Genomic DNA, 17,637 nt, shown 5'->3' on the forward strand with positions numbered 1-17,637 from the left:
CGTAACATCACAATAACAACATAGTACCATATAGGATTAACTCACGGGCAGTGGTGTAAAGTAACTACATTTACTTAAGTACAATTTTGAGGTACTTTTACTTTACTTGAGTATTTCTAATTTTCAACACCTTTACTTCTACTCCACTACAGCTTTTATTACAAAACATACATGAACCATATTTAAACTTTGGCTACTTGAAAATATCTACATGCTCAAAACGCATGACATTTCAAAAGATATTAATACATTTTATACATATGATACCTTGTGAAACAGGACATCCTGCATAATGAGTACTTTTGCTTTAGGTACTTGAAGTATATTTTGATGCCAATACTTTTGTACTTTTACTCAAGTAAATTATTTCTACATTGACGTATTGATACTTTTACTTAAGTAAAAATAAATTGTACTTTTACTAATCATACTTTCCACCGCTGCGGGTGAATAAACAGTTGCTGCATCCCTACTTTTGTACAGAAAGACCTACCTGTAGACTGGCTGCATCTCTCGGGCGATGCCCAGGACAGCTCCGGGAGGGAAACGATCAAACTCCTCGAAGAGATCTCTGATGTTGGTCCTGTACTTCAGGTCCAGGTCCAGCTGCACTATGCGTGTCAGACCTGAAAGAAGGAAAGTAAGGTTTTAAGGACAAACACATAATACTCTTACCTTGCATAACAAGTCATTTTTTCCAGATGTGTTAAACACTTGGGTGAGTCCAATAACATGACTTTCTCTTTTTCTGATTTTGAAAAATTGAAACAGCTCGTCTTGGGCCCAAATTGAGTTGCTCTTTGGAAGAGGGCCCAGAAGACAATGTGGCCAAACTAAAGATTATGTAACTGACAAACAAAGAGGTCAAAAACTGATAAATCCTAATATATAACAAATATAACTGAAGGCCATGTCATTGCGTGTGCCAAATACGCAAACTCCGTAAAACCCAGGGGGTGGGCAATTTTATGTCCCACTTGCAAGTCACACCTGCAACATGTAAGTTAAATTTAAGTGATGCAATTAACTAATATATCTATTAATAACTAGCACATCTCCCAAGGAATCAACTCTTATAATCACTGAAAATTGAGTATTTACTTGGTCTTATTTCTCTCCATAACGCCTGATAGCTGTAGTATATAGATTAAGTGGCAACATGGGGTTTTATGCAGAGTATACTGTACATGATGCCGTTTGTATTGCTGACCACACAAAGTTAATGTCAATGGAAATGTATAAATAAATCCATACAAATCTGTGCTATAGTAATTTAACCCATTAAGACCTGAGGCCGATTCTCCAAATGTCTTCTAAATCCTAACTATATATTGCTATTGCTATATCAGTGGTTCTCAAACGTCTTCATGTCAAGGACCCCCAAAATTATATGTATTTGGCCGCGGACCCCCATCTAAAACATATGTTGTTTCAGGGACACCCAGGGGCAAAGATTTGAGTTAAAGATGTTCGCTTTCAAAAATATATATATTCAAAGATTAGCAGATCTACAAGCTTGCAGCGTGGCACAAAGGGATGCGCTGTGAGCTTGTATATCTGCAATTTTTGAATAGCCAAAGTATAAAATATGGCTAAAGTGGTTAAAATCTAAAATGACACAGACGCTTTCTCTATTTTGCTGGGTTTATGATTACCTGTGTACAGTACGTCACTGATTGGTACCTTGTTCTTTGTGAATGAATCATAACACCAGTATCCAGGAAATAAAGACCCTCATCTGTTCATTGTTCCTACTTCCTGTGTTTTGCTAGTTGGCATGGCGATGAAAGGTTCGGGAAATAGTCTGGACGCTGTACTGGTGTACCATGGACACGGCAGTAATCCTTGCACTGCTGAAAGAGTTTCTAATGCCAGTCTCAAGAGTGATGTCAAATTGATAAACAAGGTCTGTCTGTGATTTAACCACAAACAAGTACAAAGTTATTTAAGGCAGATCTACAACCTCACAATTTGTTGAAATGCGAAGCGAATAGCGAGCTTGTAGATCTGCTATTTTGAAAATATTTTTGAATTTCAGTTTTTGCATATTAAGGACACTGTGGACATTTAGTTTTTTCCTAGTTGTGCATAATAGCACCTGGATGGAGGCAGCTACATGGAGGAGTTTCATTATGGTGGACAGCATCATAGTCTGCAGATGTCTGGAGGGGCTATGACAGACACGCTGCACAGTAAAAATCCTCTGTGTTTGTTCATTTATTTCTGAGTGTAAAAATAGACCCTGCGATTATGTACTACAAACGAAGAGGAAAAAATTTGGAAGGAAGAGGTGATAAAAGTACAAACATTTCTTCTGTTGTTCCACGCTTCACAAACATGGCAGCATGTCACTCGCAAACCATCACTAGCCACTCTCCAAGCAGTATTCCATGACAGGCCAACCAGGGTATAGTGGAGCACATTGGCTGTGAGGGGCCACACACTACAGACAGGACTGTGGCCACGGCTAAGCTTGTTGAAGTGAGAAACAATATGGTCTGAGGGCCAAGAGCCCTTTGGGCCAGAGAGATATTTTGGGGCACAGGTTTTCTGTTCAAACAAGTGACGGAAAAAGAAAAAGTCAGTGTCGGCAGCGTCAGCCCGTTTTCTGTCCACTCTCCAAACAAGGAAGTGGCCCTTCACAATGCCTTCATGTGCAGCGCCAACAGAGGCCTGCTTTGAAAAGAGTCATCTGCAGAGTGGTCAGTCAGTTTGTTTGTTTTAATAGGGATTAGCCAGCGGTCGTATGGCAGGAAGAGGGTCTTCGGTTATAATAACACTGCAGTGTGGTGGGTTTGATGTTGTACTGATGACTCGACACCAGGTCCCACGGGGGTTGAAGGATCAGAAACTCTCCAATCGCTCTCTGTGACATCTGTTGTGACACCACATAATTCTGTTGGTCAAAGCTGGAATGCCCTTTACAAACGGATGCGCTGTTTCATAACAGCAGCATCCTAAAGGTTCGGGCAAAAGGGTGGTTTATGGCTGTAACGTGACCTGATTGAGTCACCAGACTGGCTGTGAAAGTCCTGGCAGAGAAAAATGAATGACAAACACTCTTCCCGTTCCTCGACAACAAAAACAACTTTGATGCTTTTGAGCAAGGCACTTGACCCCAAATGGCTCCAGGGAAGTATGTTTTTTACACAATAGCATTTTAAACTTATGGCAGAGGAAATTTGACTGGTGTTTGCAGTGTCTCAGGACAATATTACAGTCTACAGGGTAATAAGAGGGGTGTAACATAGACAGGGTGGCAAGACTAATGAGACAGACTACACAAACAAATAGATGAGAGAGAATTGACAGAGACAGTATCCTGATAATGTGTAGAAAGTGACATGGTAATTGTGAGAGAATAAATGTAATAGTGGGTAATAGTGACGGAAATGTGGTAGAAAATGACAGAGTAGCATGGTATTCCGAGACAGATACAGAGACACGCAGACAGACACAAGAACAAAGGGACAATATCCGAGAAATATGGATTTTGTGCATCAAAGACAGTCAGGATTAGAGGGAGATGTTTTCCTAGCAGTCTGGTGGGTGGGTGCTGGATATTATTAGAGGAAACACAACACACACAGTTCATTTTGTTTCAATAATACCTTCAGGTAAGGCTAACACCAAGTCAGAAATATTGGTATAATTACATAATCACATCTAGATCATCTTAAAAATATATTGAGAATTACAGAATTTAAATCACCAGTTGGAAAAATATATCTACTTCTTAATCTCTAGCAGGTTAGAGTACTGTAATGGTCTTCTCTCAGGTGAGCTATAGCTAATTGAGAATAGGGCTGTAACTATCGATGACTTTCTTTTTCTGTTTAATGTCAATTTAATAATTGAGAAATACATAGTTTATATTTTCAATATTTTATTTTATACTAATACTATACTGACCTACAGATAGACAGAACTGTAATCTGGACAGGATTAAAGATCCTGTCCAGAATAGTTTGGGGATTAAAGTGGAGGTTCTTCTTCAGGACAAAATCAGTTAAATAATTTTGCCCAATTCACCTCCAGTTGTTGTTGGACTAACCATTTAATTGGAGCAGCCACTGTTTTTACCGATAGCATTTGCTACTTTGTGGTTTGTTGGTTTTCTTACCTCACCAACTACGTATGCCATTTGCAATTATGCATCCCCAATGGCTCAAACCGGACGAAAGCTGACAAGTACCGAATAATTGTGTCTTAAGTCAATCCCACTTTTCTATGCTTCTCATGCCATAGTGGCCACAGGCCATGTGGCATGTGGAAGCAGTATTGGTGAATTAACATCGTTAGGTTGAGCTTGCCTGAGGCACTGAGCAGATCAGACTTATCCATTGTGTGGCTCAATGCCAAACATCAACAACAACAACAGAGACATTACCTAATACACAACCTTTTTTTCCCTTTCAGAGAGAAAGTGGGTCAACCTTATTAGGACCCTAAGACCTATCTTTACTTGAGCACGTGTGCGACTATATAGGGTGAAAAAAGCCCTAGGCACCCGAAGGCTTGGTCAAATTACATTGGCCAGAGCTATGAGCCAATCTGACCCAATCGATGGACTTCAGCTGCATGGACAATCATAAAGTAGCCCAGTAAATCTATTGCAATATTCATTTTAGATGATTTCAACACTCAATTACTGGAAATCTATAACTATCAGTGTGATTAGTTAGGTCTGTACGTAGATCATGTAGCTACATAATACAATAAAATATTTGTATTTCTACAATTAGTTTAACGTTTCTTTATTTCTTACTTTGATGTGATGAGATGAGAATGATGAGAATCAATCTGTAATATACAGTAAACAACACACTCACAGCCTTTGATAAAAAAAAAAAAAAAAATATATATATATATATATATATATATATATTTAGAATTTGTTTTTACCCTAGTGATATCGAAAATGGTATTGAATATCGATATTTTGCAAGGTATCGTATCGAAGTTAGAAATTCAGTATCGTGAAAACACTAAATAGAATATATTCTAAAGTAATTATTATTTATTCAAGGAAGACCTAGAGGTGGTGCGGCACACTAGCGCCCTCTATTGACGGGCCGCCACTGAGATAACAGGAAAGCAACAGTGAAAATGGGATGATCAACACAAATCTAAATGTTTCATATTGCTTATCTCAAAGTACATGATCCCATTAGTGGTTTAGTGCACTTTCTAGGACTGAACAGTGTGTAATCTCCCTGGCAGATTTAACCCATTAAGACAGAGGCCGATTATATAAATACCTTCTAAATCAGTAGTTCTCAAACCTTTTCATGCCAAGGACCCCCAAAATGATATGTACTTGGCCGCGGACCCCCATGTGAAAAGGATTTTTTGCCAGGGAAACACTTTCAAGTTTTTTTTGGGGGGGTATATCAAATATGAAGATGGTGATGGGGACCTACTGTGCCTGTAGGATTGAAAGAAAATCCATCACTCTCAGACAAAGCGCTACACGGTTAATGTAACGCTCTGGATTTTGCCATGTATCCACATCACATTACAGTGTAATAATCAAATCTGTAGTGGTAGTAAAAATGTATTACAAGGGTCCAAAATATATTTTAATAAATAGTTTTGGCCAACAGTTGTATACAGAAACATAGCTTAGATAACGTAAATGTTTTGCAGTATGGGCTGTGAGACAAATTAAACCATGGAATGTTCCCAACGGTGGCACACAGAATGAGGTGGTATTCAGAGTAGTCTGTGAATGTGCTTGACACCCTACTCTCACTTGGTTGCTGCAGTGAAGCCTAAAGAATGGACCAATTTCCGCTCCATCACATCAGCTCATGGTTAAAGATGACAATGGCGCTTTGAAAATATACAGAGTCCTGCTGACCTCAAATGCTTTCGGGAAGAGAGAATGAAATGAGCGGCTACACTGATATCCTGTATGTTTCGTCAGTCCCTTTCTGGTCAAATGTGTGGTTTGTAGGGATGCACCGATATATCGGCCACGGTTATATCGAAAGATATGCAGCCCTATGCAGTCATGGAGGATGCAGGATTGCAGCATATAATTAAAGTACTTGAACCACTATAATATACCCTCTCGCCGACACTTCATCGACACGGTAATTAATAATTTCGATGAAAGTAACATTGCAACTTAATGAACAGACCTCCCTAGGAAATTGTCACCTAATTGGCCAATACAGCCTATGTAGCTCTTCCTACAGATGGATGGACCTCCATATAACATATTCCTAGTGCGATGTTTTTCACTGTGCAGAATTCCTTTTTAAATTGGAAATGCTGCCAAATGAGCCATTCGGCTACATTTATCAGCGACATCATTACTTCTGGGCCTTTGTGGTAAGCAGTATGCACCCAGCTGAACAACAGTTTATTTTAATTCTGACTCAAGCTAAATGATTCACACACATCTTTCTTAAGACAGGGGGAAAATGAAGGCTGGTGGTGGTTGGATAATCAAGCCACAGCATGCTAATACCTCTTGGGGAGCGGCAACGGTACACAGAAGACTTTTTCTTTGGAAAAAACAATGTGTCACTAAGGGAGTTTTAATCAGTAATATACTAATTAGAAAATTAATTACAGCAGAATATTTCCATTGTGTAAGTTCATATCCACTCCATCAAGGACAGATGGTGTAACAATTGGGGCCTTTTTCAATCTGTTTTTCAATGTGAAAGTTTCCATAAGCTAGCCCCTTAGTTTTAGCCATACTAATGCTCAGAATGACAAGATTATCATTTGCATTATGTTATGGGAGTCACTCAACAAGTTACACACATGGTACTAGTGAAAGAAAATGAATACTAACAATGGCAATAGATCGAAACAAGACAAATTGCTTTCCAAAACCATCCATGACCTATTTTATTATTTACAAAACTAGATAACATTTGATTAGATGGTGGATCGCCATCAGGTCAACTCAAACACGTTTTCATTCATTCAATATACTTGACACCTGATGAATAATTTCAGGTAAGAATAAACAAAGGTTAGAGGGCTAACGTAAGTAGACCTCACCCTACTGAAACATTGGTTCATTACAAATGTATATGTTTGTGTCAGGACTATGAGTGTGCAGCATATTCCCCACTCTTCCAGTTTTTGACTTTTGCTGTAGCCCAGTTGTTCTCAACCTGTGGGTCGGGACCCCCATTGGGGTCCCCACATGATTTAGGGGGGGGGGGGGTCCCCAGGTGACAGTGTAGTGACAATTTAAGGTATTTTAAGACATTTTTAATAAGAAAAAATACCATTAATGCATCAAAAGTAATCCACAAACTATACTATAAAAACTAGTCAAACATTGGCCAAATTGTCAAATAATATAGTCAAACTAAATGTAATGCGATCAACTCCTACATTCCAAGTGCTTATCAGGGTGGTGGGTCCCCAGTTCAAATATGATTATTTTGGAGGGTCAAGGCCTGAAAAGGTTGAGAACCACTGCTGTAGCCAACACCTCACCAATCTAAGCTGTGCACCATGACTCCTCCTTTTAAGCACTTAAACCTTAGTTAGCCGGGGTCCCCAAGGGCTCTATAATTGGTCTGCTTCTTCTTTCCCCTCAGCACCAAATCTCTTCACTGAAAATAGGCGATCTACGACCTCAACGTGTCGCGATGCGTTCAGAACTTGTAGATCGGCTATTTTCACCAGATGTTCACCCCAGAAGAGGGACTGTAGTGTTCAAGTGGTAAATACATTGCTCAAATACGGCATTTTTTGGAGGTATTTATTTAAGTAGAGCGTTCTAAAAATGAACTGGAGGATGAGGAACTAGTCGACTCGACTATTCTCTTTAGCGACTACAAAAAAACTAAAAGAACAGAAAATGCTCATCCCTTTTAAGCATAGAAAAAAAACAAATATGCCACGTATGGTATGTATGCAAATAAAGTTTTGATTAGTTAGTTGTGAGGGGATATGATAGGAGTCTTACTTTCAGGCATTATGTGGTGCATGGCTACAGACAGGAAGAAGATGGCGTCACTGTAGTAGGCCCCAGAGCCTGCGCTGAAATGCTTCTGCATGGCTTCCACGATGGGGAACAGTTTTTGGGTGAGGGCCACCACATCATGGAACACCACCTATACAGTACATAAAACAGTGAGAACATGTTATGGAAAAATGTATGGTGAACCCTTTGAGGTGGTTTGTACTTGCAGAAGTTATTGTTGACCAGAAAACAGTCTAAGGCTAAAACTCTTAGAAATGCAGAATGCAGATTTAAGCCATATAATGATAAGTGTAACCAACCCGCTCACATTTGTACATTCTCAAGACTTAAATTAACAGTCAGGATTTTAAAGTGTACATTCACTGACCGTTACATCTTCATCAATTCCAAACATTTCCAAAAAACATTTATTCTAAATACGCATAGAAAACCCTAATCCAGAGTTGATTGGGTGCAGAGGAGTCTGACTGCCACACTTTAACACTGAACACCAATCAGTGGCCCTCCAGAGTAGTGGTTCTCAAAGTGGGGTCCGGGGACCCCCAGGGGTCCTTGAGGGGGTTCCAGGGGATCCCCAGCTAAACGAATGATAGTTAGGAATCAAATTGGACCATTATGGGTCTGTAACTCTGATTGTGTACTCCATTTGTACACTCTCTTGGGGCTTATAACTGACCTTATGGGGGTCAGTTATGGGGGTCTAATGCATACCAAATTGGGGATCCTTGAAGTTAAAAAGGTTTGAGAACCACTGCTCCAGAGAACTCCAGGGCTGCTCCCCCATGCACCTTCTTGTCTGCAGGTTACCATGATATCTCCTTAGCCTGGTTCCAGACGAATCTGCCATTGCAAAAAAAAAATCCCTTGGCAGATTAGGTCTGGCCCCTCTCAATAGAGATTTTATTTCTCTCCCTCCGAAGTTGTGAGGGACCAATCAGAGCCCAGTATGGAAATATGGGGCGGGTTTATCACCAGAACCATTTTTCTAATTTGCCCCTCAGAAATGCAGGTTCCACACAGAGATTCCAGACTAATATCTACGCAGTGATATTAGTCTGGCCATGCCAGGCTAATACCTCCTGGCTGTGACACCCCCTCCCCTCATCATTGCCCCCGTGCGGCCTAATCCCATGATGCACTAGTTTTGGCCTGATCATGTGGATATCTTGCCAGATTACTGAAAGAGGATTGAGAGGACAAATATAAAAAAACACCGAATTCCCTGTGAAAGCCTTCATCCTTGCAGAAAAGTCAACAAATGTGCTCAGGAACATGATTTACGTAGATTAGGCAGTCCTTTTTAGATTGGGCACAAGTGATGAGAACGTTTGGATTAATTCTGTTCAATATGTATGCCATATTTTAAAAATCACTCCCACGTGCCGCAATGGGTAATAATCATTTAATGTAATCTAAAAGATTATAGTAAGCCCCAGGCTTGTATGGAAATCAGTGCTGCCCAGGTGTACTGCCAACATTGTGGGATAATGAGAGGCAAGGTACCCTATGAGTCAAAAAAATATTCTTTTTTATAAAGAGCCAGATCAAAACTGTCAGCACTGGTAAAATGTTGCCTACATTTTGGGCATTTAGAAGATACACTTGCAGAGAGACTAACAGTAAATGTAGAAGAGACTATGCTTTAAACTTCATAAAACTAAATCACAAATAGAGCAGAATAAGGTCAAGGATACATACGGTATGCAAAAGACTTATTTGTTATTCTCTTTAACCCATTTGTAACTATACCCCTATTTGTAACTATACCTTTCAGGACGGGAACCCCTTTTGGGGTTCCCAACATACATTTGTTGTAATTTTTGAATAAATATTTGAAGTTTTTCAGAAAACTTAGGTCAGTATTTAGAAGGCATTTTTAGAATCGGCCTCAGGTCTAAATCAATAGCACTAAGTAAAATAACCAACCTTTCACTGCATAACCTGTGGCCTTAAAAAGAATTATATGCAGCCACCAATGGTCAGAATATCTTGTAATTTCCCCAAGGTGTTACAGACGAAAATGCTCACCTACCGGGAACCCAAATTCAACATTTATAAAGGATGTGTATTTCAGGATTTTACCTTGTATATTTTATAGGACATGATGCCTTTTAAGAGCTTCCCTTGAATAATTCAGAAACAAACCATGAGAAAAACAAATGTTTTCTACTTGCAACAACCTTGATACCATAAATAATGTATTGAAGTCTAATAGCAGTACAGGTTCAGACAGTACATAAGGTTTTGTTGACAAGCCACAAGAAGTAGTATATACATATTGTTTTAGCTGATACTCTTATTTAAAGTCATATGATTGCTGCAACCGTAGAAAAAGTTATTTTGGGAAAATAATTAGCCCATGATAGCTCAAGATGGGACAATAGGCTAATCATTTAAAAAAAGGCTACTCCAGGAAAGCTGGCACAAGAAAAGATGACCACCCACCATGCAGTAAAAAGCAAAAACTTCTGAGAGCATGCAATGGGCCTTATACTAACTAACACACAAATCCACTAGTATTGAGTTCTGAGACTGAGTTCTTCACAGTACAGGGCCGGTGTGCTCTGAAACAGTAAAGTTTAGACAAGACATGTTTCTCTCTATGGTACTGTTTTTACCATTTCTGTGGGCATGAGACCACAATGTCATTCTTCATTAAGTATTACAACATAATAATAATACTAATAATATGTCCACTTTTGTTGTTGTTGGGCTACAGCACAGATTTGGGAAAAAACATTTTTTGGCTACCGTTAATACCGCACCCGGAGATCAGTTTAGGGTTAAGTGTCTTGCCCAGGGAGACTTTGACAGATACACTCGGTAGGCCAGGGGAGAACCAGTGACCTTCCAATTCGCAGACAGAATACCCTGGTGTAAAGTGTAATTACAATAAAATCAAGATGTTAGTTTGGTACTGTAGAGTAGAAAAGGCTGAGACCTGATTATACTTTGCATATCTACAATATATATACTTGGGGCGGCCATAGCTGAATGGTTAGTGAACCCACCTAGGGAGCCAGAGGCCCTGGTTGCCCCAGGTTCGATTCCAGGCCAGGTCAGCATATGTGTCGATGAATGAAATTTGTCCCTGAGCAAGACTCTTAACCCCTAATTGCTCACAGGTTCTCATTGGAAACAAGACTGCAAGGACTTTCATGAACGACCTGTTGAAAGGAATTATCCTTATCCTTACAAGAGCTTGTAGTTCTGCTATTTTCGTCGAATGTTTGCCCTAGAATAGGGAAACTAGGGTTCATGTAGTTAATGAGAAGGTTTCTTGTCAAAAATCGACTTTGACAAGAGCCACCGAGGACAACAAAGGCCAGTGATTATGTTTTCACTCCTGTCCGTCAGTGTGTCTGTCCGTCTATGAACAGCTCATTTCCGGCACCGTTGTTCCGATCAGTGTGAAACTTTGCACACACACACTCCCAGTAGACCAGGAGGAACGTCTGCCTCACAATGCCTTTTTCAAATCGGCCTTGTGGTGGCGCTATAACAGGCCACTTAATGTTTTGGCCAAGTAGGTCATACAATCAAAAAGCATTTTCTTCAAAGCACACTTTTTGGCACTACTGAGATTTTGTCCAAAACTCACAAATCGATACACATTATCTCTGTGGTCACGTGATCAAGATGTATCTGTCAGAGATTTCAGATTTCATTACGATTGGCTACGATTGGCTTTCAAAGTTTGCGGGAGGTGCCCGTTTAGCACAAAATGGCACACGTCATGAATGCAGCATCCGATTGCCATGAACCTTTGCATGCACACTCCCAGTAGGCCAAGTCAGTAGAAAATTCCCCCCTCAAAACAAAAACAGGTGCTGTTTGGATCCAAGGACATATCATAAGACCAAAAAAGTGGTTAGAATTGTACTTTAGTTTTCCTTTTGATCAATAAGTCATAACCCCCAAAAATACCAAGGAACACTGCTTTGTAAAATCATGAGACCAAAAAAATAGAGGTCTGCCTTGTACTTCACTTTTTGATCAATAAGTCATAACCTCAAGTAATAACCAAGGCACACTGCTTGGCAAAAGCAGCGTGCCTTGGTATTTTGTGGGTTATGACTTATTGATCACACGGCAAAGCATAACTCTAACCTACCTTTTACCTCTCTCTCTGGTCTTACGATTTGAGAGTATTTACAGGAGTGAGAATACTACTTGCTGAATCCTTCAAGACCACTAAATGTGTGAAATCCACACCTGCATTAATAGGGGCACTGGGGACACTGGTACAGTTCTAAAATGAACTGCTTGAATGCGGAAAGTTCCAAGTGCATCAGGCCATATAATGTGTGAGTGATGTCCAGCAGTAATGACCATGGCCCATGGACAATGTCACTCAATAGACTGTCTGTCTCCACTCCCATAAGGGTCTTTGATTTTGCTACCGTCACGGAGGAGCCACCGAGGCTGTGGCTCTGGCATAATTGCCATCTTGTTTTCTTGCTCATTTGAGATGAATACTGCAATTCAAGGACTCAGTAGGGGATCAGCAGATGAGGACGTCATTATGGCTACACACTGTACCGAAATGAACCCAGGGGAATTCTAACCCATTACTGTCTTGTAGAATAGGTGAGAGAATGTTTTTCATTTTCATAATCTCATTTATGAAAGGTTATCCATGCAAAACAGAAAACAGGAACATGATGCTTCAACAACAAGCCTTGATAACACTCTCTCACACACGCACGCACACGCACACACACACACACACACACACACAGAGTATGTTTTCAAGTTATATTGTTCATCCATCCGTGCACATGCATGCTTTTTCAGCATGTATGTGAGTATATGTAATGTGTCACTCTGTGTGTGTGCGTGTGTGTGTGTGTGAGTGCATGCAAGTGCGTGAGAGACTTGAAGTGTGGCTGAATGTGTGAGTGAGTAAATATAGATGCATCTGATCTCAGTAGAGGAAAGTAAGTGCTTGTACTTGTTACAGTGTTGGTGGGGCAGCACGTTCTTTCACGGTTCATCATCGCAAAACATGTTGGGAAACACTGGCCAGGAAAGACACCACAAGAATGTGGATAACATCATGCTCACACGGAAAACCACTAGCTAATGGGCTACCAAGATAGACAATCACTCTTTCAATACACCCAACATAAAACCTTCAAGCCAAAATGACAGCATGTTATTGGGAAGAGATTGTGAGGACCCTTAGTTGCCTACGTACTCTTTCAGATGTCCTAGAAAAGTGGTTCTCAACCTTTTCAGGCCGTGACCCCCCAAAATAATCATATTTGAACTGGGGACCCCCCACCCTGGCATTACATTTAGTTTGACTCGGTTCCACAGATAAATATTGTGAAAATAGCCGATTTCCACCTCTTTCTTATATTATTTGACAATTTGGCCAATGTTTGACCATGTTTTATAGTTTGTTGATTACTTTTGATGCAGTAATGGTCTTATTTCCTTAAGTATTAAAAAGGTCTTAAAAGTCCTTACATTTACACTTGACTGTCATCTGGGGACACCCCCCAAAATCATGTGGGGGACCCACAGGTTGAGAACCACTGTCCTAGAGAGACCTTGACTTTGACTTCTGCTCTCCTCCTCGCCCAGGGAGAAACTGAACACGCTTCCTTGGATGTAAGCCGAGCCGCTCACGGCATTGTTCAATCACATGTCAAGCATGTCCCATAAAGAGAGAGACTCATTGGGCCATGGCTAGTCCAGTGCTCATTACTGTATATTGCATTACACTATATTACACAGCTCAGTTGTGCTCCTATGGGAAGGTTGGAGCAAGGTCAGCACTGGTGAGGAGGAAGGGGGTGAACGAAGAGAGAGTAATATGACCCTCTAACTCAAATCTGCCTTAAGCTAAGCTGAACAACTCTCCACTCAATCCAAAGCAGGCGGGGGGGGGTCAGCTTCAGCACGGATCCTCCCCGTGCTGCGACTTCCATACCAGATGATGAAGAAGAGACATTACTTGCAGGGAGGGAGGGAGGTGGCTCTCAGCCGAGGGAGGATTTGGGAAGTTATAAGCAAGTTCTGTTATCTTGTGCTCTGTGAGGCATATAAAAGAAAGGAAGGCAAGCCAGGACAACACAGCAAACTGACAACAAGAGAGAGCCTTGGGCACTAGGAACAACCTGGGAGGGGTTTGATTGTGGAAGACCAACACTGCCCCCATGTGTCTCAACATGGCATTCAAAATGTGCCTTTGCCATCTCTTGTTATGCATTTCTTCATGAAGCCCTGTGGTTATCTTTTATTTGTATTTTTTTTGTAGACCTTTTATTAATCCCAAGGGAGAAATTCAGTTTCAGCTTCACCCAGCTGATGGTTACTCAGATGGGCATGATGAGCGCTTGCAGTAAGGGAGGTGTTAGGGGTTAAGTAAGCTCAAAAGAGATTCAGATTATTATTTTATTTTTTGCCGATGGGTTCCCAGATTGGGGGTTAAGTGTCTTGCTCATGGACACGTAGACATAGGCAGGCAGGGAGACAAATCGGTGAACTTCTGATTACCAGATGGCCTCTCTACCCACTAAGCTAGCGGGGAAAACCCAGGTACCGTCCCTTACGTGCCATGGCACACACAGTGCGGTGTATGGGGCTCCACCTGGTGCGCGTTCTCATTTGCTAGTATTGAAGAGCAAGGAACATGCTAGCAAAACTGTAACATGAAAAGTTGTTTATTAATCTAATCTTTGACTTGGCCCACAAATTAAACCTACAGGAGCTAGTGGACCCCCAGCCTTGAGTCCTCGCATAACAAACAAACCTTCATTCATCAGCAGGGGTGCAAGTGCAATACATCAAGACATCTACCTGACATCTACATCTACCCGGAAAACCTGTTAAATGTGCTCCAGCAGACCTACCTCATACTTAAACGTTGCATCCAGGAGAAATTCCTGAAGCATCCTTTGCCCCAGTTCTTGGCTGGCTTGGTCACTCACAAAATGAAGGACGAGCACCTCTCCTTCCAGGAAGTGGCCATGTTTCACCATGGACAACATGGCCACCTTGAACTTGTCCTGCAGGCTCCTGCTCTTGTCCACCTTGGTGAACATCATGAGCGCGTGGTAGTGCCGATTGCCTACGGCCCCACCATCCTCTCTCCTGGGCCTGCTCTCCTCACTCTCCTGTCCTACGTCTCGCTCTTCCCCTCCTTCCTCCTCCTCCTCCTCCTTGGTCCTATCTTCGTGCGGCAGCCTGGTGTCCAAGGACAGGTCTGCATCGTTCCTGTTGGCGTTGTGGCTGGCCTGCGTCTGCTTGATCCGCTTAGTAGTGCTGGAGAAGTTCTGCTTCTCTGAGCCAAAGTAGTAAAAGGCTACGACAGCGAGTGCTGCAGCCAGGAGAAGCACTAGCTGATAGGACCTGAAAGTGCTGATCCTTCCCATGGTGCTGGCTACCACTCGTAGGAAGCCCATATCTCCCCACAGAAATGCTGTGATTTCCTGTTCATGGCAGGGAAAGGGCGGATTTAAATGACAGCACAGGCAACATCCCGTAGTACTTCGATGTGAGAGTTCAGGAGGAAGCTTGTCTTATCAACACACGGAGATAAGCCTGCAAGAAAGAACATGAACAGTCACTGTTAAGCGGCTTGAATTAAATAATGTTTTTTGGCAAACATGCTCATCTTTAATAGTCATAACACTGAGTTACAAAAATACCAGATCTATAAGCTCACAACACATCACATTCGTGACACGTTGTGAGCTTAAGTACAACAGCTCTACTGTTTTGTTCAGCAGTGTGCTCGCTATAGTAACATAAGATGACACAACCAATGTGTTTGAATTGGTAGAAAATGAAAATCGCACATTAATTAAACAGAACACATTTAACTGTTAATGAGTTTGTTAATAGCAGTACTTTATAGCATTGTAGAGGATTGTGGGTTTGTATGGAGCAGCTGGTTCTCAAAGTGAGGTCCAGGGACTCCTGGGGGGAGTGTTATTTTTTAATTGCTTGCCAATAAAGTATTATATAAAACGCATAAGCACTGTTTTATTTTTCGTATATTCTAAAATAGCCCATGTGAGCTTGTGGAGCTGATATTTTCGAAAAATATGGGCAAATCTTGGCAAAAGTTGACAACTCTTCTCAAACGGGGGTCAGCGGCCAACTACAGTAGGCTACATATCAATTTAGAGGTCCATGACATGAAAATGTATGGGAACCCCTGGTATAGAACAGGAGTTCCGGGACCCCTAGGCTAGGGGGTCCTCAGAGTTACTAAAGGGGGGCCACCAAATGTTTGTGTTTTTTACAAAAATAACCACTGACTTGAACCCTAGAACTTCTTTTCTGATAACATTAGCCGAAAATAGCAGATCTACAAGCTTGTAGATTGGCTATTTTCGGCAAGTGGTTAACTGTCTGAAAATACACATCAACGTGAATCCAACATACACTGATGATAGTGCTGTCAAACAAGTCTGTGAAGCCATGAAAAGGTTTAATCTGCAACATAATGTTATACAACATGTAGTGGGGGGTCCCTTCTCTCTCTCTGCTAAATTGTCCTTGGGCTGAAAAACGTTGAAGACCCCTGTTATATAGAGGATAATGATGGGAGTGGACCGTGGTGTTTTACTTACAGATCTGGTTCCAGGGTGATGATGATGACAGCTTGTTCAGAGTCAAACCAGCAGCTTGTTTGAGGAACAACACATTTCACTGGCACACCGTTATAATGCATTTCATAGCAAGTTAGTCAACAACACGCAAGTCTCAGATGAACACAGATTAACACACAGTAGGAACTGTCTGTATCCTCCAGCTACTGCGAGGCTAAAAACACACATCTCAATGTTGACAAGCTGGGCTAGCCACAATGCTAATTAACAAGCACTGGGCATCTGTCACCTCCCCCCGCCCGCTCTAAGCAACCAACGTATGGTTGTAGTACGAGTACGACAGCATGGGCGTTATGACATAATGTTATGAATGAGCAGCAGGTTATTAATAAACACTAAAACACAACATGGTTTTGAGCGGTGAAACTTGATGAGTGCTTTTCTTCGTTGACTTTTATGTCGGGTTACGCTCGCTGTGAAGCGCCTACTACGCCACCTTCTGGATATAAGCATAAATAAACATACATAAATAAATAAACAAATACATGCAACTACTACTGCTGTCAACAGAACATTAGAATTGTAACTGTTTCTTCTGCTTAACACGGGACTCCCACTTTCCAGGGTGTTTCGCCCAGGGACCGCACATATTATACCCTTGCAGTGGTGGAAAAAGTACTCAAATTCTTTACTTAAGTAAAAGTACTAATACTGCAATATAGGGAACGGGCATAGGGAGGAGTCGAGGCGGAGCCTAGCTACCAGTGACGTATTTCGGCAGCCATCTTACTTAGCCTCGTATCAATAACAACATTGACAGTTACTCACAACGTGTCCTGAACGCACAGTCTGTGTAAAGTCTACAACACATTAAAGGACAGAAGATGGACCGGGCAATGCATGACATTACCATACAGAGAGAAGCTGAACGCGGACGCAAAGGCACGCTACCTGGGAAAAATGTCATTACATCTGTGCCCCTGTAATGACAGTGCCCAGTCAGAGTCACAATCATTCATTTCATATTGGTTCACCTGAACCGAAAATAAAATATAGTCATCTTGAGTACTGATTATCTATATATTATTATTATTATTATTAGCG

At 41.3% G+C, this 17,637-nt stretch overlaps 1 protein-coding gene across 1 annotated transcript in view; it reads right to left on the reverse strand.

Annotated features, from left to right (window-relative positions):
• Window positions 1-16,977, reverse strand: part of xxylt1 (xyloside xylosyltransferase 1) — a 40,348-nt gene extending 23,371 nt beyond the window's left edge. Inside the window, exons 1-4 of the mRNA XM_084066439.1 lie at window positions 16,555-16,977; window positions 14,827-15,517; window positions 7,946-8,093; window positions 494-626 (exon numbers count right to left, since the gene is read on the reverse strand). Of these exons, the coding sequence (XP_083922565.1) occupies window positions 494-626; window positions 7,946-8,093; window positions 14,827-15,378 (833 nt within the window). The 5' untranslated portion in view covers window positions 15,379-15,517; window positions 16,555-16,977. The remainder of the gene's footprint in view (window positions 1-493; window positions 627-7,945; window positions 8,094-14,826; window positions 15,518-16,554) is intronic.
• Window positions 16,978-17,637: the final 660 nt, after the last annotated feature.

Source organism: Gymnoscopelus microlampas (assembly GCF_963454915.1).
Source record: "Gymnoscopelus microlampas genome assembly, chromosome: 9".
NCBI classification, from domain to species: domain Eukaryota; kingdom Metazoa; phylum Chordata; class Actinopteri; order Myctophiformes; family Myctophidae; genus Gymnoscopelus; species Gymnoscopelus microlampas.